The sequence below is a fragment of the Eleutherodactylus coqui genome, chromosome 13, assembly GCF_035609145.1.
Source record: "Eleutherodactylus coqui strain aEleCoq1 chromosome 13, aEleCoq1.hap1, whole genome shotgun sequence".
Taxonomy (NCBI): domain Eukaryota; kingdom Metazoa; phylum Chordata; class Amphibia; order Anura; family Eleutherodactylidae; genus Eleutherodactylus; species Eleutherodactylus coqui.
Window position 1 is genome coordinate 41,543,077 of NC_089849.1, and position 23,978 is coordinate 41,567,054.

Below are 23,978 nucleotides of genomic sequence, written 5' to 3' on the forward strand. Positions count from 1 at the left end.
AGAAAGCGTATTATCGTTTGTTCCTACTTTGCAAACTATCTTTTCGGCCATCGAATATGCGTTGGCGCGTATTTCGGTCGCATATGTTCCGGGTTTTTTTCGGGTTGCCGTTTTTACGCGCCATAAAATCGCCCGTGCGAACGAATACATTGGAAACCAATGCCTCAGATGGTCACGTTTATACGATTGGGCGCAAAAACGCGCCGTTTATGCGCTCGTGTGAACGCACCCTTACACTGAACAGACCTTTTAGGCTTGCCGATCTTTTGCTATAGCCCATCTTATGATTGTTACCAAAAACCCCGAACACAGTGCTAATATTAAACGCTGTGTTCCCAAATGTGAAAGCACTGCTTCCACATTCAGGTGGGTGCTAGGGAATGCCATGATATCAGGAATGACATCACACAGCTGTGGCAGAGGATCGCAATGTTCTCCTCTTGCTTTCAATGGGGCCCCATTGAAAGCAATGGGATGCAGGCAAGCACTGCAGTGATTTTCGGGCTTTAAATATAAGCTCTTCCCTGAAAATTATCTCTGGCTTGTGTAAAAAAATAAAGAAAAACATATACTTACCTCTCCGCCGCTGTCAGGGCTCAGGCGCGGCTTTTTTGCTTGGTCCCTGGCAGTGTTGTGAAGTTCTTTTAGCAGGCAGGGGTTTAAAATCCCAGCCTGCTGAAAGGTCTTTATCTTATTGGCTGAGCGCTCAACCAATCACAGGCAGCGCTCAGCCATTCATTGAATGACAGCTGAGCACTGCCTGTGATTAGTCACAGTGCTCAGCCAATCACAAGCAGCGCTCGGCCATTCATTGAATTCAACCGTATGTCATCAGTATTTCATCATCGTTTGATCTGTATGCATATGTTCGCTAATACAAGCGAAAAAGCATTGCAAAACAGATGTCCTGCAATAGTTTATCATAGCAATCATAGCAGCTATGACTTAGATATAAAAAGTGTAAAGGAAAGTTAAAAATAGTGTAAAAAAAGGGGGAAAAAATCCGTTTTAGTGCTTTTTCCCCTATTAGTATGAAAATAATTTACAAAAATTAAAATCCCACATATTTGGTATCGTCGTATCTGTAACAACTCCTACAACAAATTGAACACACTTTTTATCCTGCACGGCAAAAAGCGTGAAAACCCCCTCTAAAAAACTGATGCAAAATTATTTTTTGTTTGTTTTACCTCCCAAAAAACACTATAAGGGTGCCTACCCACTTGCGATTTTTTTTCCTGTGATGTTTTGCCTTTTTTTCTCAAGAGCAATTAGTATAGAATGTGTTCTTGTCCATCTGGGGTTTTTTTTCCGTTTCGTGGGGTTTTTTCACATAGGAACTGTCAGTTGCATATGTGTCCTTATTTTTCTCTTAATGCACCCATGATTGTCAATGGAGGGCTGCAAAAAACGCCGTGAAAAATGCGCTGAAAACGCCGCGTTTTTCACGCGTGAAAATCGGCAACGCAAGTGGGTAGGCGCCCTAAAAGTGATCAAAAAAGCTGTATGTATCCCAAAATGATACTCATACAGCTCGTCACACAAAAGGAAAGTCCACAGAAAAATAAAAAACCTTGAATGCATCGATTTGGGGGAAAAAAAACAATTTCCAAATAAAAGGTTTTTTTTATTACGGAAAAGTGGAACACCTAAAAAAGTCGAGCTTTTCGTAAAATTCAAGAGCTCTATTCGAGTAACGAAACCCATTGACTGCAATGGGAGACTCGAGCATTTTTGTATGGGACCCGCCGATTGCCAAGCTTTTTTTTCCTCTTTCTCGCTCTCTCGCTCAAGTAGGGAGCACCATGGAATAGTCTATTTACTCAAAAACGGCACCAATAAAAACTACAGTTCGCCAGGCAAAATTACAAGCCCTCACACGGCCGTGTTGACGGAAAAATGAAAAAGTTATGGCTTTTGAAACGTGGAAATGAAAACCCCCCAAAAACCATTGCATCCTTAAGCCCAAAATGGGCCGTGTCCTTAAGGGGTTAAAGAAAAGCTTTGATAAGGACTGAATCTTCTGCTACTCTGTGCCTTTTTTATGTCAAAACCTGAATGGATCCAAATATAAGCCATGGTGTCTGTTAGTCAACGTTACGTTGGGTTCCTCACAGCATCACGTCGTGCATTATAAACATAAATCCGTGACGCCAGTGAGAACTAATCAGGGCTTATGCTATAAGTAACTTGTTGGATACAGTAGAGGCAGTCACGCCTGTGCCATCCCATCACCACTTGCTGACAGGATGTTATTGCAGGATGTCGTAGAATTAGTTGGAAGAACAAATGTATAATCAAGTATGCTGGAGGTTAAAGATTATTATCTGGATAAGAAGTACATTATGGTTTTCTACTAAGGTTTCACCAATTTCAGCAGATTTGCCTTATGATAGTTGTAGGAGTAAGCAGCCCCATAGTCTGTGAGCTCAGGTACCTCCACCATAAGCTGATGGTCCTCATAAAGTCCATGCTTAATATTAACACGCTGTGGCTTGTCACACCTGTCCTTTACCTTGTATCTTGCACTTAGAATTTGCTTTACCATATCCGATTTGCTCACCCCCATATCTGCTTACTACAGGGGAACGTCCTTTCCAGTGCAATCAATGCGGAGCTTCATTTACCCAGAAGGGGAACTTGCTCCGACATGGCAAACTACATACCGGAGAGAAACCTTTCAAATGCCACTTGTGCAGCTACGCCTGCCAAAGGAGAGACGCCTTGTCCGGACACCTCCGCACACATTCAGGTGAGCATGCTAGTTATTGTCACAATCTACAGCTAAGCAGTTGTTAATATCTGGGACATTTGCTTCTTGGTTATTAGAGGGGGTTTGTAGGGAAATACTATGGATGACCTATCCTCAGGATAAGTCATTAATAGTTGATCTGGCTGGGGTCTGCCGCTTGGCCAATCAGTTGATTAGACACCTGCTGTCAGTGTCGCTACACACAAAAATATGGGGCGGAGGCTGCTGCTCCGACCCCTGTGTAGTGGCCGATGCTTGTAATTGCAGGTGCAGCTGTCATTACAATCAATGAGAGCTCTGCCTGCAGTTACAAGCGCCAGCCATTTATACAGGGGTGGGAGCAGCAGCTTCTGCTCCATACCGTTGTGTTTAGCGACACTGACAGAGGGCAGCTGATAAGCCAGATAAGCCATGGTCCTGAGTGGCAGACCCCAGCCCGATCAACTATTGATGATCTATCCTAAGTATTTCCCTGGAAACCCAATTTAATACACATTTTTAATAGTTACAAATGTATAACCGCGGGTTTTTGTTCTATTGATCGTAGTGGAAAAACCCTTCAAATGTGAATTCTGCGGACGCAGCTACAAGCAGCGCAGCTCTCTGGAGGAACACAAGGACCGATGTCGGGTTTATCTGCAAAATGTTAGCGAGCCTGGTGAGTGTAATGCAGGACGTCTAGTTAAAAAGCCATGTTTTCTATGAGACTTATATTTACCAGTCTCCTCTAGGCCTCATGCCCACGGCCGTGTCGGACTCCACCAACGGAATATTACAGCGGAGTCTGACACAGCTCCCCCCCAAAGACCCTTACTCACCTCTGCTGATCCAGCGCGAGTCCCATCTGGCGCACATGCGCAGTACAGCGGGCAATGACGCGTAATCACGTGACACTTCCACTGGGCTCACAGCGTAAGCATCGTGTGACGGACGGCTTCCGTTGACTACAATGAAGGACAGCCGCCCATTTTCTCGTGGCAATTAGAGCATGCCGCGCTTTCTTTCACGCTGCGGAATCCCACGGTAGAATTCCGCAGCATGAACATTGAGCTAATAGGCTCAATAGAACCTAATAGCTGCAGGACAACGCTGCGTTAAACGCCGCAGAAATCCGTCCGTGGTCATTAACCCTTGTACACTCAGCTTTCACATCTTCTGGTTTTGTGTTACCCGGGGAAAGGCTCTACCTTGGGATAGCAAAGGATATTATCTGCTAAAGCTAAATATGATATTGAGGTTTGCCACAGAAAAGTCAGTTCCTGACTGATGGTTACCATACACTTTAGATGACTTGTTACACTTGTGCGGTTGTCAGCTTTTCCTCCATCCCCCCATACACATGTACACGAGGCCAATGCATATGCATGGGTGGCACCTTAGACAACTGTTAGGCTTTCTTAAGACGGATGCTGCATTTAAAGAAGGGTCTTGGGAGTGAGATCCCTCACTAATAGGATATGCTATCAATATAAAATTCTACCTCTTTAACGAAATCTGTCACCCTTTTTTTGCAGCCCACTTTGAGGGCATCATAAACATAGTGATAGGCACACTGATTATAGTGATACGTCTGTTAAAGGTATATGTGCAGTAGTTTGGGAGAAACTTACATTTTATTAATAGCAGCATATGGATAGAGGACTACAGGAAGTAGTCCTCAATATTCATGATCTGCAGCTAGAATCACACTCACCCCACCCTCCAAGCACTGATGGACAGCTGTCCTGGATATTACTTTGCATAGAGAGACAGCTTTGAATCTGTGGCCAGATGGCGGGATGGGGTAGGCTAACTGCAGCTCATTGAATATCTAGGACTACTTTCTGTGGTCCACTGTGTTTGTGCTGCTACTGATTAAAATGAAAGTTTCTCCTAAACTACTGCACATATATGTACAGAAAATGTATCACTGTAGTCAGTGTACAAGTCACTACCTTGTGCTGCAGTCAGTGAGGGCTGCAAAAGATGGTCATAGATTCCCTTTTTAAGGTATGTCCACATTTGATCTCGAATAAAGAAAAAATGGGGCAACAAATAGCCATGATTAAGAATATTTGACCATTTTTGAGTATACAGCTCCTACACAGATTTATGTGGCTCTATGGTTACAGACAGTACAGAGTGGAGCAGAAGTAAAGCTGATTTCTTCATACTTGAATTGACACTCAACAGCCAAAATGACATGAAAAGATAGAAAAACTCTTCAAGATTTTAATGCACGTTACAGACCATGTGAGCGCCGTTAGTGACACGGCAGGTGCCTACAATAACCATCTCCGCTGCAGTGAAAGCGAAAACAGAGGATATTCTAGAATGCTTCTGGGCAGAATTGGACTACTGACTTCATATCTGCCTGGTCACCAATGGCACCCACATCCAGTATCTGTAAGGTGCATTACAAACCTGAAGAGTTTGTAAATGCACCTTACAGATACTGGATGTGGGTACTTTTTTGCGCCTCACTTTTTTGTCATTTTTCAGCCTCACTTTTGCGCCATTCTTTTTGAATCACCTGTGCAAACAAAATCTGTGTATTCCAAACTTTGAGTTATGAGTTTAGGTAGCCATACATATGGGACAGCTATTGGGTGACCACTATTCTTCTTGACCCTATCGTAAATATAAAAACGCGGCCAATCAAGCACATTTATTTATATGGGGACAGCATAATAAGATGATGCCAGACTCCTCTGGCAGCGGCTAATCCCTCCTGGGAACTGAGGATCGGCATATTGAAATCCAACCTGCTGGGTTCTCTTTTTCCCCATGACAAGCCATCACACATGTTAGGGGGGCAACCAGTCTTGCAGAAACCATCTAATGATATCCGGCCTATGTTCCTCTAACATGTTTTGGCACCTTAAGACGTCTCCCTTAAAATCTGGACAGTTTTCGCAGTTCATCACATTACAGCCGATGTTATTTAGAGATTGAATGGCAGATAGTACATTTCTGCAGGTACAGCAGATCTTGAAAACAGTAAAAATGTGAAATATTTTATGTAATATTGCTCGAAAACTTGACTCAGCCTTTGATAAGTATCTTTTACATGCTCAAACCCTGTCATGTGCACTGGCGCCTTCCTCCGCCTATTCTCCACGCTCCTTCCTCCACTGACCACAAATGTGAAGGGACAGGAAGTAATGCCTGCCATTAGACAGCGTGGATACCCGTGTTCTCGCCTTGTATTGAGAGAGAAGACAAAACCTCAAAACCAGCTCAGTGGAAACACCGACAGGAGACAGAAAGCGGTCAAATAGAATAGCTTGCAGATGGCCTGTGGATTCAGCTCCGAGGGGGTTACAGAGTAGGATATAGCATGCAAGCAGTGTACTTGGTAAGGTAGGAATGGACCGCCACATACTGCTGCTTATTAATGGTGTAGCTTGCAAAATCATTTTTGTAGGATTCCACAAAGTATATACATTTAGCACTAATTCTTCAGATTTACTAGCGAATTTCAAAACCTGATTTTTTTTTAAGGACCAGTTCAGGTCTGACATGGATTTTAATAGTCTGTATATCAGAAAAAAACCATTAATCACCCTATTTAAAAAAAAAAACAAAAAAAACGACACCCCTCAAAAGTATTCCAAATGGCAAGTAGGAAGTTTATTAACCCTTTAGATGTTTCACAGCAATTACAGAAAAGTGCATCATAAATTAGAACAGTTTTTTTTGCAGGTCCCCAAATATTAGGGCCTTGATGACCTCCTGCTGGAATTCAAGAAAGGTGCCCTCTGGCTGGCACATTGATCTAGCACGTTGGCATTACACAGTGCCACCTGCATGATGTGCGCAGATAGTTTTCTTTATTCCACACCCTTGTCTTCCGCATGGCATTGTACGGCCTGAGTACTTGGTCAGACAGGTCAACCCCTCTCATGCACCTATTGTGAGTAGTCAAGGACATTTCAAGGTGACTATCATTTGAGGGGCACGTCTCTCAGATCATTAGTGATCATCTCTGTCTTTTGACTGTGTGATTTGACACTGTACTATAGTAGTCATCGCTTTTTATGAAGCCTATTAGTCTAACATTTTGCTTTGCCTACTTTTCCTTCCTTTTCTTGCTACAGCTCTTGAAGAACCCAAGCAGATGAAACCAGAAATGGGGAGCGATCGGGCGCTGGTACTGGACCGCTTAGCCAGTAATGTTGCAAAGAGAAAAAGATCCATGCCACAAAAATTTATTGGTAGGTGACGGATTTTGAGTAAAGTGGCCCCTTACATGCCGTTCACACATTGCGTCATTTCCGCTTTGGATTTGCGTGTGGAAAATACGCAACATATTACAGCACAAGCCATTTGGTTGAGATTTCTAACTGCTGTGGAGAAAAATCTGCATAGTAAATTCCCCGCAACATCCACATGTTACATATGCAAATTTTGGAGCATTTTTTCCATGCTGGAAAATACGTCCCTTGCGAACGTTCCGAAGTTTAGACGTTGCTTTACCGTTATGTTGATTACCTACACATCTTCATTTGGCATGGGTACCTTGGGCTTTCCCCGCTCCTCCCCAGTGTTTATGGGTTCCTTGGTTTCACAACCTCTTTCCAGTCCTAATAAGAAGACGCACTCATGCAGTGCAAACTAATGTCTGTTTACTTTGAGTGGGAAAGGGGAGACTTACAAGTATTGAAGCATAGCCTGAGAAAGGGGAAGAATTCACCAGGACAGCTGCAGATTTCAGGTGTCTGAAAAAAACAACAAAAAAACTCTAGCACAAGCTCCTCAACGTTTATGTTTAGCTAGCATAGCAAACATGAAAATATCTGCCATGGAGTAACCCGCAAAGATGCACAAGTTTAGTAATGTTTACTCTAATTTATGATGCCTAATCCCTGTATCCTGCTCCCTGAAGACGGAGGGGGGGGGGGAGGATGAAGAACACAGCTGTCCAGCTGTGTTCTGCATCCCCTGCTCGGAGCACTTGGCTGTTTAACAGCCGGGCGCTCCGAGCAAAGAACAGCTGGATGCAGAAGACAAGCGGCCCCCGCTTGTCTTCTGCATCCCCCGCTCGTAGCGCTTGGCTGTATAACAGCCAGGCGCTCTAAGCAGAGAACAGCTGGATGCAGAAGACAAGTGTCTCCGCTTCTCTTCTGCATCCTCTGCTCGGAGCGCTAAGTGATCACTCAACGTTTGAGCGATCACCTTGCGCTTAAAGGCACACAACGCTTACCGCTTAGAAGTCGCTCAAAAGACATCTTTTGAGCAATAATCGTTGCGTCTAAACCAGGCTTAAGGCCTCATTCACACCGTGTCCGTAAAATGCTGTGGGAGTCCCACAGCGTTTTACCAACCTGTGTGAGCTGGCAGGGACTGCGTATGGCTGCGAGTGTACCGCGCATGACTGCGTATCTCGCGCACGCTGTTATGCATAGTCTGACTTTGTCTTTTTTTTCCCCCTCTATTTTAAAGCGGGGTTGCATATAATTCGCGGCCTATACGCAAAGTATTGTGTATGGACAGCGTTCTATATGCTGTACATAGAAAAGAATAGGGCTTACGTTGCATGATACGCCAAGAAATAGAGCACACTCCATTCTTTTTCTCCGGCGTACCTACATGCAGTGGTTACACACTAATGTGAACAGTCCATTTACTTTCATTGACTCCATTCACTGTGTGTCACACAACCGCGCCCAAATCACCGTCGTTTAAATGAGCCCTTGTTCCTATTAAGAAAGTGCCGATGTTGTCTATATACTGCTATCCTATTAAAGGCTTCTTCAGACGAGTGTGTTTGCGCACATTTTTGCACATGCCAGATATAGAGAATATAACTGCTGACCTTTAACGCATGGTGGAAAAATCCGCCACTAGTGAAATTGGCTGCACTGAATGGGACTGACCAGTGGCCTAGCAGACTGCAAATCCACAGAAGAAAGGTCCAGCCTCCAATGGATTTTTGCAGCAGATTTACTTGCAGATCAGCATGAAAATCCATCAAGTAAAGCTTGCCTTCATCAGGACGAGGAAGTAACTTATAATTAGGAGTTCTATATCTGCAGGTGTAGCAGAGCTGAAACTGCCACAAAACTGTTTCTTTAACTTGTTTACCCACAGTCCTATAGAAAACCACCGAGAACACATTGTAATAAGGTGATACATCACTCTGCAGTTAATGACAAACTCAGCGATGCTAGATATGCATAAGTCGATGTTAGCCAGGATGCAGATGTTTTAATATATATTTTGATTTATTTTATTTATTTTTAATTAATATTTTTATAATATTGTCAGCTCTTCCCTTTTCTGTCCAATGTAAAAGACTGACAGGGATAGAAACTATGTGAGACGGAGACCAAAAAGATCTCTGCCTTGCATATTAATCCCTATGCTGCTGTCTAGGATCTGTCCTGCCTTCCGTCTACAGTTTTCTGCATGGAGAACAGAAAGCTGAGATGGAAGTAACAATGGACGGCATAAATGCGGTGAACCCAGCCGTAGTGAGCTGCAGGCCTTCTGTAAAGACCCTTATTTTATCTTCCTCCCAGACAGGGTTCTCCTTCATTACCTACCATCATTTTTACCAAAGATCCCTACATTCACTGATGCCAACCAAATCATCTTCATTCCGGTACTTTGCCTTATCCCCGTCTTTTGACAGTTAAGTTTGTTTCTATGCTCTTGTCCTCCCCCATTGCCTCAAAATGGGTAAAAACAAGGGTCTTAGCAACCTGAATTTGTAAATGCCCATTCAACTGAGGCAGTTTCCACCTCTTGGACCGAAAGAAATTTGTTCAAATCTGTAATGCAGGCTCTTGGAGCTCACATAACATCTTTTTGTAAACCATTATAGGTTGTTTTTTGGAAGGTCCAACCTTTGGGCTTTCCTTTCAGAATACTGTCTGTTAAAAGGACCCTCTCTAATGCAATTACCTATTGCTAATTCCCCATTATTGTGCTGCTGGTTTGGACGTAAGGGAAGCATTGATTTCTACTGGTAATCTGCTTTCCTTTAGGCCTAACCCCAGCACAAGCTTCTCCATCATTTACTACTACAGTAAGCACAAGGTGGGAGGGGATAGTTCAGCCTTATATCATGTTGGGGGCTTACTTATTGATTACATTAGTTCATTAAAATACCCGTCTGTCCTACAAGTCCACAGAGGCAGAAATAATCTGTTGTTGTGCTGCTGTTAGGACCAGGGGAAACAGGTTAACATTAGAAATCAATGCTGCTTATAGAAATGGCTTTTCCGACATCCAGTTATTCTTTGCAGAGTTTCTTTCAGGGTAATGTTGCAGCGCTGCTGTAGATTGAAGCTTTGCTGTAGAAAATATTATCAAATTGATGTTCTAGCAATTGGCTAAAATAATTTTTTGACAGCTTGATACTCCATAACACACTAGACTTACTTTCTTGCTCATCAATATTTACCACCCAGTAATGTGAGTTTTCTGCGCAAAGGTGCTTTTTCGTGTTCGGTGTTATCTCATTTTTATGTAACATCCACCTCACCGGAATGCTCAAGTATATTGTATATAGAGAGATATAAATTATAAGACACACAGTATAAAAGAAAATGAAAATTGTATGGGTATCTATCTGCATGGAAACCGTTTTTACTCCTACATTGTATAAAAAATAAATGAAAGGAAAACTATATTAAAATTGTCCATAAGGCGTCCTTCACACACTTTTGTGAGGAGTGTTTTGACTCTAAAATGTGCAATTTTTAAAGATATTTCTTGGGGGAGTGGGTGTTAAAAACATACATGCCAAGCCACCAGGAAGCCAGAGCCAGTGCCTCTGAAATAGCAATTCAAGAAATAATCCAGAGAAGTGGTGCAAAAATTGTAATTTCCTTTTTAGGCCTCCATTAACCCCTTAGTGACCAAGCCTGTTTACGCCTTAATGACCAGGCCAAATTTTGCAAATCTGACACGTGTCACTTTAGCATGGAAAAAGACCAGAAAGGTTTTGCATATCCAAGCGATTCTGACATTGTTTTATCGCCACATGTTGTACTTCATTTAGGTGGAAAAAAAAGACCGATAGAATTTGTGTTTATTTATTAAAAGCGCCAAAATTGGGAAAATTTTGAAAAAATCGTCATTTTTTCACATTTCCAACTGCAATATCTCAAATATGTGCAAACATAATATAGAAATTTTTGCTAAGATTTATATTTCCATCCGTTTACTTTATTTTGGGCGCACATTGGAAAAACTTTCGTTTTTTTTTAACCATTTAGGAGACGTACAAATGTAACATTACTTTTCAGCATTTTGAGGAACACTTTGTTTTCCTACACCAATCCAAGATTGGAAAGGCTCATAGGAGTCAAAATGATAGATACCCCTACAAGTGACCCCATTTTAAAAACTACACCCTTTAACGTATTCACTGAGGGGTGTCATGAGTATTTTAACCCCACAGTTTTTTTTCAGGAGTCAATGCAATTTAGAAGAGAAAAACAAAAATTTCATATTTTTGCAAATATGTCATTTTAAAGACAGGACTTTTTTCTATAGTACACATGAAAATTAGGATTTGCACCCCAGAATGGATACCCCTGTTTGTCCCGTGCTCAGAAACATACCCATTGTGGCCCTAATCTTACGTTTGGATGCACAATGGGGCCCAAAATGAAAGGAGCAATCGGTGGCTTTCGGAACAGAAATTTTGCTTGAAGGAGATTTAGGCCCCATTGCCCACTTGTAGAGCCATTGAGTGACCAAAACTATGGAGAACCCCCACAAGTGACCCCATTTTGAAAAGTAGACCCCTTAACGAATTTATCTAGGGGTATAATGACTTTTTTGACTTCACAGTTTTTGAATGAATCTAAGCCAAGCCGAAGGAAAAAAATTACAATTTTCATTTTTTTGGTAATTCTGTCATTTTAAAAGCAGTTTTTTTGTACAGCACATATATGAATGAAGACTTGCACCCCAGAATGGATACCCCTGTTTCTCCCGTGCTCAGAAACATACCCATTGTGGCCCTAATCATATGTTTGGATGCACAATGGGGCCCAAAATGAAAGGAGCAACCGGTGGCTTTCGGAACAGAAATTTTGCTTGAAGGAGATTTAGTCCCCATTGCCCACTTGTAGAGCCCTTGAGTGACCAAAACGATGGAGAACGCCCACAAGTGACCCCATTTTGAAAAGTAGACCCCTTAACCAATTTATCTAGGGGTAGGATGACTTTTTTGACTTCACAGTTTTTGAATGAATCTAAGCCAAGCCGAAGGAAAAAAAATACGATTTTCATTTTTTGGTAATTCTGTCATTTCAAAAGCAGTTTTTTTTGTACCACACATATATGAATGAAGACTTGCACCCCAAAATGGATACCCCTGTTTGTCCTGTGCACAGAAACATACCCATTGTGGCCCTAGTATTACGTCTATATGCACAATGGGGCCCAAAATGAAAGGAGCAACCGGTGGCTTTCGGAACAGAAATTTTGCTTGAAGGAGATTTAGGCCCTATTGCCCACTTGTAGAGCCATTGAGTGACCAAAACGATGGAGAACCCCCACAAGTGACCCCATTTTGAAAAGTAGACCCCCTAACGAATTTATCTAGGGGTATAATGACTTTTTTGACTTCACAGTTTTTGAATGAATCTAAGCCAAGCAGAAGGAAAAAATTACGATTTTCATTTTTTTGGCAATTGTGTCAATTTAAAAACTGTTTTTTTTGGAAAGTGTACATAGGAATGAAGACTTTCGCCCCAAAATGGATACCCCCATTTGTCCCGTGTTCAGAAACATACCCATTGTGGCCCTAATCTACTTAAAGGAAACATAGCTAGGCCTATAATGGAAGGAGCACCCGTTGGATTTCAGGGTACAACGGAATAAATTCCAGTCCCCATTGCCCACATGTAGAGCCATTGAGCGTCCAAAACGATAGAGAACCCCCACAAATGACCCATTTTAAAAACTAGACCCCTTAACAAATTCATCTAGGGGTGTACTGCATATTTTGACCCCAAAGTATTTGAATGAATCTAAGCAAAGCAAAAGGAAAAAATTACGATTTTCATTTGTTTGGCAATTTTGTCAATTTAAAAACTGTTTTTTTTGTACAGTGTACATAGGAATGAAGACGTTCACCCCAAAATGGATACCCCTGTTTGTCCCCTGTTCAGAAACATACCCATTGTGGCCCTAATCTACTTACAGGACACATGGCTAGGCCCATAATGGAGGGAATGCCCGCTGGATTTCAGGGCAGAACTGAATAAATTCAAGGCCCCATTGCCCACTTATACGGAAAAAAAATTGATGGGGGTCTTATCTGTGCAATCAAGTCTCACACTTCCCATTCACGCATAAATCCTGGGGAATAATTTAAGACCCCCATCAAGACCCCCATCAACAGTAATTCAGGGACCATAAACTTTCACTCCCTTATCAGTATTTAGCTAAAAATGTTTGTGTATCTCTTATAACAATTCGAGCCTGTTGACCTTTCCCCCCCCCTCCAACAGTAATTTAGAGACCATAAAACTTTCACTCCGCTATCAGTGCCTAGACAAAAAAAGTTTGTTTTCTGGTTTGCAGAATTCCTTTTAAGTGCGAACCAATCACATCCATATCTGTGCCTTGTCATAAGTATGTATGTTATAAGTATGTATAAATATCCATGCCTCTTCAGATCCAATCCATTTAAGCCGGAAGAAGTACCCTGCGTTGGTACGAAAGCTCGCTATTATTACATCATGTATTTTTGTTAGCCATTAAAAGGTATCATATCTACAAGATTACGTCGTTTCTCTTGCTGAGAACAATCACATTTTGCTCTACTGGCTAACACGGTACCAGATCTTTGTGAGCACTGACCTGTCATCTGAAATCTTCCGGCGTTTTTATTTCTATTTTCCAAAATTGTTATAATGTATTCTTTCATTACACAAAAATGTAATAATAAACCTGCCACTGAAGGGGTTAATGTAGGAATAAAAAGGAAATTACAATTTTTGCACCACTCTTGCTGCTACTTCTCTGGATTATTTAATAAATTGTAGTAAATCTGCTTTCAAAAAGTGTCGGTACCCACGTCAGGGGTGCCTGTTATCCCCCCTAATCTTCTCAATGATAATGGAACCATTGGCAGAGAGTATAAGATCCAACCTTCTTATCTGAAGCATACCTACAGGGACAAATGAACATAAAATTAATTTATTTGCCGACGACGTAATTTTAACTTTAACAAATCCGGAGACCTCACTTCATCAAGTGGTACTTGCCCTACAACAATTTGGAGCTATATCCTACTATAAGGTGAACCCTACAAAATCACAAATGATGGGGATCCAACTAGCAAAAATAGACGAGAAGTCCCTAAAATCTATGTTCCCATTCCAATGGTGCCCCTCGTCTTTGCCCTATCTAGGAATAGTATTGACTCCCTCAATTGAAGACCTCCCATCTGCAAATATTCCCCGACTGGAGTTATCAATACAGAAAGAACTAGACCGTTTGGCTAGGTTCGAACCCAGTTGGATGGGCAGAGTGATATTATACAAAATGCTTATCCTCCCCCGCATTCTGTACCTTCTCAGAACGCTTCCGGTGCCTGTTCCTGATCTCATTTTCTCATCCCTCCATCAACAGATGAATAGATTTGTTTGGAGAGGAGCCAAGCCCAGGGTGGCATTCTCTATCCTAAACAGACCACTAAAATTCGGAGGTATGGGCCTCCCCAACCTACGCAATTACCACAAAGCATTCCTGATTGATCAAAGCAGGCATTGGTGCAGAACAGACACAGACAAAACGTGGGCCCCTATAGAGTCATCACTAACAGGCATAACTGAATGGAGAGCATACCTCCTAGCAAACGCTGCTCAAGCCCAAGAGAATACTCACCACCCTCCGACAGTGAGGGCTACTTCGCAGGGGTGGAGGGCAATGGGCACCAGACCAAACCTGGAGCTGACCATATCAACAAAAGTATCTCTCCCACTTCTCAGCTTAAAATATCTAATCCCTGACCTCTCGTTGAGCAACTGGCCACATAGAACAACTATGAAGATCTTGGACCTATACGATGGAAACTCCATGCTCTCTTTCCATCAGATACAAGTAAAATACGCAATCCCACAATCAGAGTATTACACATACCGACGAATTCAAAATTTTTTAAGAGCCCGCAAAACTCTTCACGTAATACTACCATGCCCACTAAACGACCTACTAAACAGAAACGTAGCGCCACAGAAAAAACTTTCAAACTCCTTTTTATAATTGCCTTTCGGGCACCCAAACTTTCAAAAAAACAGTCAACTTCCTGAACTGGGAAAAAGATCTAAACAAAAAATTTTCTCCAGGAACATGGTGTGAAGCTCTAAAATGGGCTCATAAATCCACTTCTTGCGCCTCCCACTGGGAGCAGTACCAGAAACTCCTGACAAGGTGGTACTGCTCTCTTTAAGGCTGTCGCAAATGAAAAAAGACCCATACCCCCTCTGCTGGAGAGGATGTGGTGGAGTTGGATCCTTGCTACACATATTCTGGTCATGTTCCCAGATGTCTTGCTTTTGGAGAAAGATCACGCAATGCATATCGGGTTTCTTACCATCTTTGAAAAAAATTGAGCCAGAACTAGCCCTCCTCCTCATAGGTATAGAAAACATACCTAGAAGCCACAGAGTGATTGTATCCCATATATTCCACTCTGCGCGTATGTCAATAGCGAGAAACTGGAGATCTAAGAATATTCCTTCTATGGAAGAAATACAAGGAGCGGTCAACCTGAACTGCATTAATGAGAAATTAATAGCTCACCAAAAAAACACCCTAAATCAGTTCAGGAAAGATTGGACAGCATGGATCCAAACAGTAAAAATGCGGACAGGCTTTGACTAACATAACGCAGGTGGCCCTTCCTTCACCTTTTACCCTCCTTTCTCCGCCTCGTCCTTTCTGCCAGCTGGAGGCTCTGACGCTGAATTCTAAGCGTCCAGATCTAGCCAATGTTGCTACGCGTCTCAACAATCAATGGTTCTGCCCTTCTGGATACCACCCCTTACTCCCAGTGAACCCTAGAGCATGGTCTAATGTCAAAGAATACTTACAATTTCTGCTTAATTACAAGCACAAATATTCACGATGCCTTTGAATGTTAAGGTTACAAAGTTTCCCAATGTCCTTATCTCTCCCCCCCCCCCCTCCCTCCCTTTCCTCACTTTCCCTCCCCTTCCTCACTTTCCCTCCCCTTCCTCACTTTCCCTCCCCTTCCTCACTTTCCCTCCCCATACAAGACATTATATGCAATGTTGTTGAAAGCATTCGACTATGAAACTATTGCATTGTATCCTCAAATGTTGTATATTTTGGAAATGCCAATAAAAACTCAATGTTAAAAAAAAAAAAAAAATGGCGGTACCCGACGTAACCCTCGTAAAAACGTGTGAACAAAACACCACCTCCGAAAAAACACCTGTTAAAAACACATGAATTTCATGGTGCTTTTTTTTTTTTTTTTTTTTTTTTAACCAGTGATGAAAAACAGTGAGTGTGAAGCGAGTCTTAAAGTATTTGTGGGAAAATAGTTACAAAAGCGAGGGTTAAAATGAATGTCACCTCAAGAATAAAATGATTGGTTTCATTCTCGTTGTGAGGGGCTGTAGAACCCTCTTTGAACTGACAAGCTCCTAGGTGCGAGGCTCGAGAAATGAATCGTTTCTGTTTCACATTTACACAGCGGGAACATTTATTCGGGGAAATGTGCAAGTGTAAATGTTTTTATTGTGAGAGTATCGTGAAGATGAGGAGGCTCTGCATGTGTTATGTCTGATACAGCAATCATCCACACATTAAACGTCTTTTATTTTATGTCACATCCTAAAACGGTATCTTTTTGTTAATTTGTTCTTCCCATGCCCAAACTTGATAAAAGACCCTATACTCACCTCTCCTGCTCCAGCACTGTAACTCTGTCCTCTACGGTGGGACCGTTTATAGGCATCATATTGCTGCAGCCAATCACAGCACTTTAACACCGAGGTTTGTGATTGGCTGCACAGCCTATAACATCTGGTTAACAGGTTGACTGCAACTAGTAAACATATACCTACCGTAGTACGGAGGTGCAAGGCTAGACATGCTAGGAACCAGAAGAGGAAAATATAGGATGCTTATTGATGTTTGATCATGGGAAGCATAAACTACAAGAAGAAAAAAACTTGGAAACCCCTTTAGGGACCTTCACACGTGCGGAATATGTCTGCAAGAAGCACCTAAGGACACAGCTTAGGGCGGATTCAGATGAGCGTAGGCGCAACTATGCTCGGCAGCACAAAGTCTAGTTGCGTCTCAATGAGGGAAATTTCTTCCCTTTTGTTGACTTTTCAAACTCCACGCAAGTCAATGAAATCCGTCTGAACTGCGGGACTTCCATAATTGACATTAGGGTCGTGGGAGCCACGCCGTTGCTTACGATGACACGGCAAAACAAAGCATTTTTTAAAAAAATGTAAAATCTGTACTGCACATGCCCGATGGCACGCCGGCCAGGGTATCAGAGAAAAAAAATAGAGCTCCATGGGGTCAGAGCCGGATTCTATGCAGGATTCCGCATCCGGAATCCAGCTTTGCCATGTGCAGACGACCTTAGGTTGTAAGTTTACAGGCTTGTCAGCAGCAAATCCGCCTTTTACGAGAAGGGCCGCACTGCTGGCAAAGAAGGATTTTTATATCTGCCTAAAAGATCTGATCAGCTGACAAATCAACATTTGCTTTTTTATCAGCTGATCACAGGCACACGGCGGGTGTTACTGCGCAACAAATGTTTGTGGGAACGTTTGTTCAGCCGATCATCACTGCCTTTACCCTTTCCAATCCACTGTCTGACGTCTTAAGACATTATGATTTAAGGCTGTACAGCTCCGATGTTGGAAGACGTCCGTCGTGGTTCTCTTACTGTATATTGCCAACCTCTCTGCCGTCGGAGCCTATCCAACGTGTCACCTCATGCAGTACTGGCTTTAGCCAGCAGATAGCGCCGTTGTATAACAGCAGAAAAAGAGTAAGCCCTCTAGGAAGACCAGGATACTAAGTGAATTGGAAAGGGTTAAAGGGCTTTCACAGTCTGGGTTTCTTTATGAAGATAAGACTTCAGCCAGTCTCACACGTTTATGCGCGCATTTGCACTATGTATTTGCGCAATGGACATTGCATATTTGTGCGTGCACGTGCGTGAGTAACTGCACATTTTGTGCATACAAATTGTGCGCATTGTCGCATGCAAAAAAATACAACCATGCTTCCATTTATTGAAATGCGCCATTCACTTAATTAGTTCAATATTTGCTATTTTCTTAGAAAATAGAGTGCGCTGCGGATTTTGCTGTACAAAGGAAAAGTTGCGCAGAATATGCTTATGGGAACGAACCCATTGAAAGAAATTAGTTCTATTCGCTGCGTATTGCGCACGCCAATTGTGCACATGCAAAACGCTGTGCAAATATATTTGTGTGAAGCCGACCTGAGGGTCCGTTTACACATCAAGACACGTGTAAGAATCAGCGCCGATTGTCAGTTTAGCGAGATGTTAAAATTGGAAAAGCATCCGTTTATATGTGACAGTAATCATCACTTTGATGGCTTTTGAAATCGCTTGTTGTTCCTCTTATTAGTCCTCACATCTCTTTCCTGCTAACAACTAGAAGCGTGTTTACATGAGGGGGGATACTACATGACAAACTATCAGTTTTGGGCTTTCGTAAAAGATTTACTCAATGATAAATGAGCGATTTCTCATTGGTCGCGCAGTTGCTGAACGTGTTTACATTAGCCAAGGATTGCAAACTTACGATATTTCACACTTTTCTAAACAGTGTAGCAAATGTATGATAGTAGCATTGTGTGTGAAAAAAGGCATATGTCCATCCAGTTCAGCCTATCAACCCCCAATGTTTATTCAGAGGAAGCAAAAAAAAAACACCAATGAGGTAGAAGCCAATTTTCCCCATTTAAGAGAAAAAAATTCCTCCATTTGGCAATCGGAATAATCTCTGGATCAGCAACCCTTCTGAAGTAATCAGTGATATGACATGTAATATTGTATCGCTCAAGAAAGGTTTCCAGGCACCTATTGTACTCTTTATCAAGTTCTCCATCACCGCATCCTCAGGCAGAGAGTTCCATAGTCTCACTACTCTTACAGTAAAGAACCCTCTTCTATATCGATGTGGAAACCTTCTTTCCTCTAGACGTAGAGGGCGCCCCCCTGTTACAGTCACAGTCCTTGGTGTAAATAGATGATGGGAGAGATCTCTGTATTGTCCCTGATATATGTATACAGAGTTATTAGGTCACCCCTCAACCGTCTTTCTTCTAAGTTTGATAAGCTCTCTGATTATTACTTTGATTGCATGTTGAAAATACGCAGGCAGTATGTTTGCTGTGGCTCACTGTGAATTGCTACTCCCATCATATCAGACTGCGAAATACAAGCCGAATTTACGATCAGTGATCAATAATAATGTTGAAGGGGTTTTCAGCTGTGAAGATCCCTTTATTGTTAAGAGCCCCCCAAAATAAGGTGGTTACATTGCTCTGATCTCTGTGATCAAGTACCTCTGATCTCTGCCATTTAACTCTTCAAATGCTACAATCGGTACATTGGATTCCAATGCATCAGATCACACAGGTGTAATCCCGTGGCGTAAAAGCACCCGGCCAATATAGCGCCGTGCGCTTTTTAATGCCAGGAAGGATAGTCCTGCAACTATCCTTCCTGTCTGGAATACGGCCACTGCCATAGACTCCTACAGGAGCCAATGACAGCTGCCAGAGAAGGGAGGAGGGAGTTTAACAGCGTGACTCCCTCCCTCTTCTCTCCGCCCCTTGCTGGCTGTTTGCTCCCTGCTCCCCTTGCCAAGAGCTAAACTGTCTCTCCTCACCCCACGGCATTGCGGGCTTGGTGTATATACGCCGAGCCCATGCTATCTGAACGTGCGCACAAATGTTAGATGTGTGCACCCATTCACGCATTTTTACGTCGCCAGCGGCGGATGAACGTAAAACGCATACATCCGTGTGAAAGAGACCTGAATTGCATCACAAGGAGTTTCTGTGATGCGATTGAGGCCAGTATAAAGTATGGTTGGAGAGCTCAGGGCTCATTGAAGAAACCCAGTGTTATCAGACCATATTTTTCATCTGATAGGACATAGGTATGCGCTAACAACTGTCTATTATTACTGCACAGGATAACGTACGGGTATATAGATGTACAGTATGCCACTTAATTATAGTTTAAAAAGTAAAAAATCTAAATGAAAAAGCCTCCTGTGGGATTAAAGGGGTGTTCCCATCCCATACAATTATGGCAATTCCACAGGATATGCCCCAACTGTTTGGCAAATACAGGTCCCACCTCTGGGACTTGCACCTTTCGCCAGAATGAAGTATCCGCAACCACTTCCCAGCTCACCTCTGTGACCACCAGTGGACAACCAAACTGACTGTTCCACGCTGATTCCTTCACTCCTGTACAAGTGAATGGCATTTACGGAAATAGTGTAGCACAATAGGTTATGCAGTTTCCACAGCTCAGCAGTTACGGAAACAATGTAGATCATTGTACTACACTTTCCATAACTGTCATTTACTTCTGGGAGAAAATGTGATGTTATAGCGAGCTTTAGAACCTACTTAGGGTTCTTTTTCGGGCATAATGAAAATAGATCCAAAGATGCACACATATATACACACATACATGTGAAAAGGCACAGACATGGTGAGATTAATTTGCACTTAAAACAATACCAGAACAGACTGAGTAGAGGAGTAAATAATTTGTCCAGTGATAAGGGATGTGAAAGTTTTATGGTCCCTAAATTAGTGTTAGGGGGTCACCAGGCCTGTTTGTTATCTCTGCTAAAGATTTCTCATAATCTCCAGTCACGCACGAACCCTCTGGAGGTATGTAGGCCTATGTTGAAAGTGTCAAACATGATTATAAACGTGTACTCCCAAATTCTTCTATGATGTTGAGATTTGAATTTGCCTTTTAATATAGTAACTTTCATATCTTCTATGTTGTGTCCGTGACCAGAAAGTGCTCGGCCACAGGTAATTCTGTCTTTCTCTTTTTAATTCTGTGGCGATGAGATCTCATCCTCGCTTTCAGTTTTTGTTCTGTTTCTCCAACATAAAGGCCCCCAACAGGACATTCACTGCATAGGATCAGGTACACAACATTGGATGTGGAACATGTGAATGTCCCCAGGATCTTATAGTCCTGCTGTGTGTTGAGGATCCGTATCCCGTCCGCAGTCAGTATATGTGGGCAGGTCTTACAGCTCCTTACATTACAGGGATAAGTTCCTTTTTGTGTGTCGGAGGACAATGCACTCCTGATTATAAAGTACCTCAAATTTGGGGGTTGCCTGTAACACAGAAGGCGAGGCTCCGGGAATTTGATTTTCTGTGGGAGTTACAGCAGCAGTGCAGAACAGCGAGTTCAGCTGCTGCCATAATCCTGGCCATGGCGTACCAGCTGCTATCCCCATTTCAGCCCTGTTTGGCTAAGAAAGGAATACATTTTACCTTTTATGCCTATTCACAAATTATATTTATCTAATGCATATTGTTATAATTACAAGAGATTGTGATAAAAAACTTTTTCAATAAAATATAATGTTTATTAAAAAAAGAAAAAGGGAATACGTGTTTAAAAAAGAAAGTAAAGGAAAAAATGAGGAAAAGAGAGAAAAAGAAAAAACATGCATTTTAAACAATAACTGTTATTAATTGTAAGTCCTAAATCATTAAAGAGATTCTATCGCCTACTTTTAGCCAGGGAGGTAAGCGTTATACTTGCCTTCCCCATCAGTCCCGCAGTACGAATGCTGAAAACCGCTTTGAGCGCTAACTACAGGGATGGTAAGTGTAACACTCAGCAGGTCAGCTACTTTCAGCCCACAAACTTACATATACATAAATACTACATACAGAGTTGGTCTCCTCATCACTGTATAACCTGTACAAATGTTTTTTATCATTGGTGTATGCATAAACAAAAATGTGAATTAGGAAATCGGAAATCCGCGGCGTTTCACTGCAGCTATTAGGTTCTATTGAACCTAATAGCTGAATGTACATGCTACGGAATACCGCAGCATGAAATTATCTGCGGCATGCCCTATTTGCCGCGGGAGTACGCACGGACGGCTTCCATTGTAGTCATGGAAGCCGCCTGTCGTGCCATACTTCCGCTGTAGCACAGCAAAGTATAGTGTGAATATGCGCCCCAACGGCATTGTCATATGACACCACCGGCGCGTCATGCGCTGTACTGCGCAGCGCCGGAGCGGCATGTGGGACTTCACGCAGCGGATCTGGAGGTGAGTATGGGAGCTGTGGGGGGGGCGCCGTGACGGACTCCACTGCGGTATTCTGCTTGTGGAGCCCATCACGGCCGTGTGCATAAGGCTACACACAAACCAGGTGCCCAGCTGGTGACCCCGCGTACCTGTCATTTTCTTCTTTCTTCTGTACTGAGGATGTTTCAACTGGCGAGCTGACGGACATGCGCAGTACAGATTTTCCCACGCCATCGCTAGGCAATGACGCGAATCCCGCGACCTTTCCGTAATATTAATTATGGAAGGGCTGTGCGTCGGACGGCTTCCATTGACTTTAATGGAAACAACCAAGCGGAATCCGCTCAAAAATAGAGCATGCTGCGATTTTTTTTTTTTCCTCTGCGAGCGGAAAATCGCAACTGATTTCCACTCGTGTACAGGAAAAAGCGCTTTTCCATTGTATGCTATGGGCGGTATTTGCAGTGGAAGCCCGCTCCGGATTCCGCAATGCAAATATGCCCGTGTGCCTATATAAACTGAAATAAAACAGGTTGGGTTTTTTTGCATTTCTGCCAGAATAGAAATAAATATAAATGAAATGAATGTAAATGTACCAACAGATGGCATATACCTGAAGTATAACTGGTCTTCCAAAAAAGCACAACCTCACACGGCCACATAAAAGGAAAAGTTCTGACAGCCAGAATGCAAACAGGGAAAATCAAAAATTGTTCTGGTCTTCAAGGGGTTAAGCTGCTTATCAAATCTTTTTGCCATTTGAAATATGGGGACTTTACACACAGAAGTTTGGTCGCGTTTGGCAAATAGTATTTTTAGATTTCCTGGCATCTAGTTTCTGTATAAGCTCTCCGGTTGTGTGAATGAGAATAGTAGGTCGGCAGAGGAAGGTCAGGGACTTATTCGCGCGGTTGCTGATTAATTTGGCATCTGCAGCTATTCGTACTTGTGTTGCATATTCATCTTTGTGCAGCAGTGCATACACTAGTTCATTATGGTGGCTTTTATGCTGCTTTTTAGTTTATTGTCGGCACTCTAACTACAGTGGGGACATTGTAGGATGGTTCTTAATATGTAAATTTGTTACATATTAAGGGAAAGACTTTGTATCAGGCTTTATTCACCTGAGCGTTTTTATGCGGCTATTTAGCCGCGCTTTTACGCTGGCCGAAAATCGTGACCATCTGAAGCATTGGGTTCTAGAGATGAGCGAGCGTACTCGTTAATCCAAAATACTCGAGCGAGTATTGCCATTTTCGAGTACATGCCTGCTCGTGCCAAAAGATTCGGGGGGCAGTGGGGGAGAGCGGGGAGGAACGGGGGAGAGATCTCTCTCTCTCCCTCTCCCCCCCCCTCCCCCCTGCTTCCCATGCTCACTCCCACAACTCACTTCCGCCGGCCCCCGAATCTTTTGGCACGAGCGGGCATGTACTCAAAAATGGCAATACTCGCTCGAGTATTTTGCCTTAACGAGTACGCTCGCTCAACTCTATTGGCTTTCAATGTAATAATAATAGTAAACTTTATTTGTATGGCGCCAACATCTTCCGCAGCGCTGTACTCATTCAGATGACCGATATTAAGCTGCGTATAAACATTGCGGCGGAAAAAATAGCACATATGAGAATGAAATCGGCGACCGAATTTATACTGTCCCGGTAGAGATAGGTCTTGCTCTATCTTTCAACCGATATACGCTGGCGGCTCCCATAGACGCCTATGGAAGCTGGAAAAATTCGTGAGGGGGACGGAGTTTACCAGCGTCCAACGCAGGGAAAAGCTTACAGGTTCCTCTATTCAGGCATTTGAAGTCATTCAGAGGATTTATGCTGACTGAGGGATTTCCAGGCTGCGGCATATTTTTTCGCTGGACGAAAACCGCTAATTAAGCTCAGGACTTGCTTGCGTCTTTTCCTCATTCA

The 23,978-nt window shown here is 42.7% G+C and overlaps 1 protein-coding gene across 1 annotated transcript in view; it reads left to right on the plus strand.

The window, feature by feature from the left end:
- The window catches only part of IKZF3 (IKAROS family zinc finger 3), an 84,078-nt gene that overhangs the window by 56,568 nt on the left and 3,532 nt on the right, over nt 1-23,978 (plus strand). Inside the window, exons 5-7 of the mRNA XM_066585815.1 lie at nt 2,585-2,752; nt 3,300-3,410; nt 6,832-6,948. Coding sequence (XP_066441912.1) covers nt 2,585-2,752; nt 3,300-3,410; nt 6,832-6,948 — 396 coding nt within the window. The remainder of the gene's footprint in view (nt 1-2,584; nt 2,753-3,299; nt 3,411-6,831; nt 6,949-23,978) is intronic.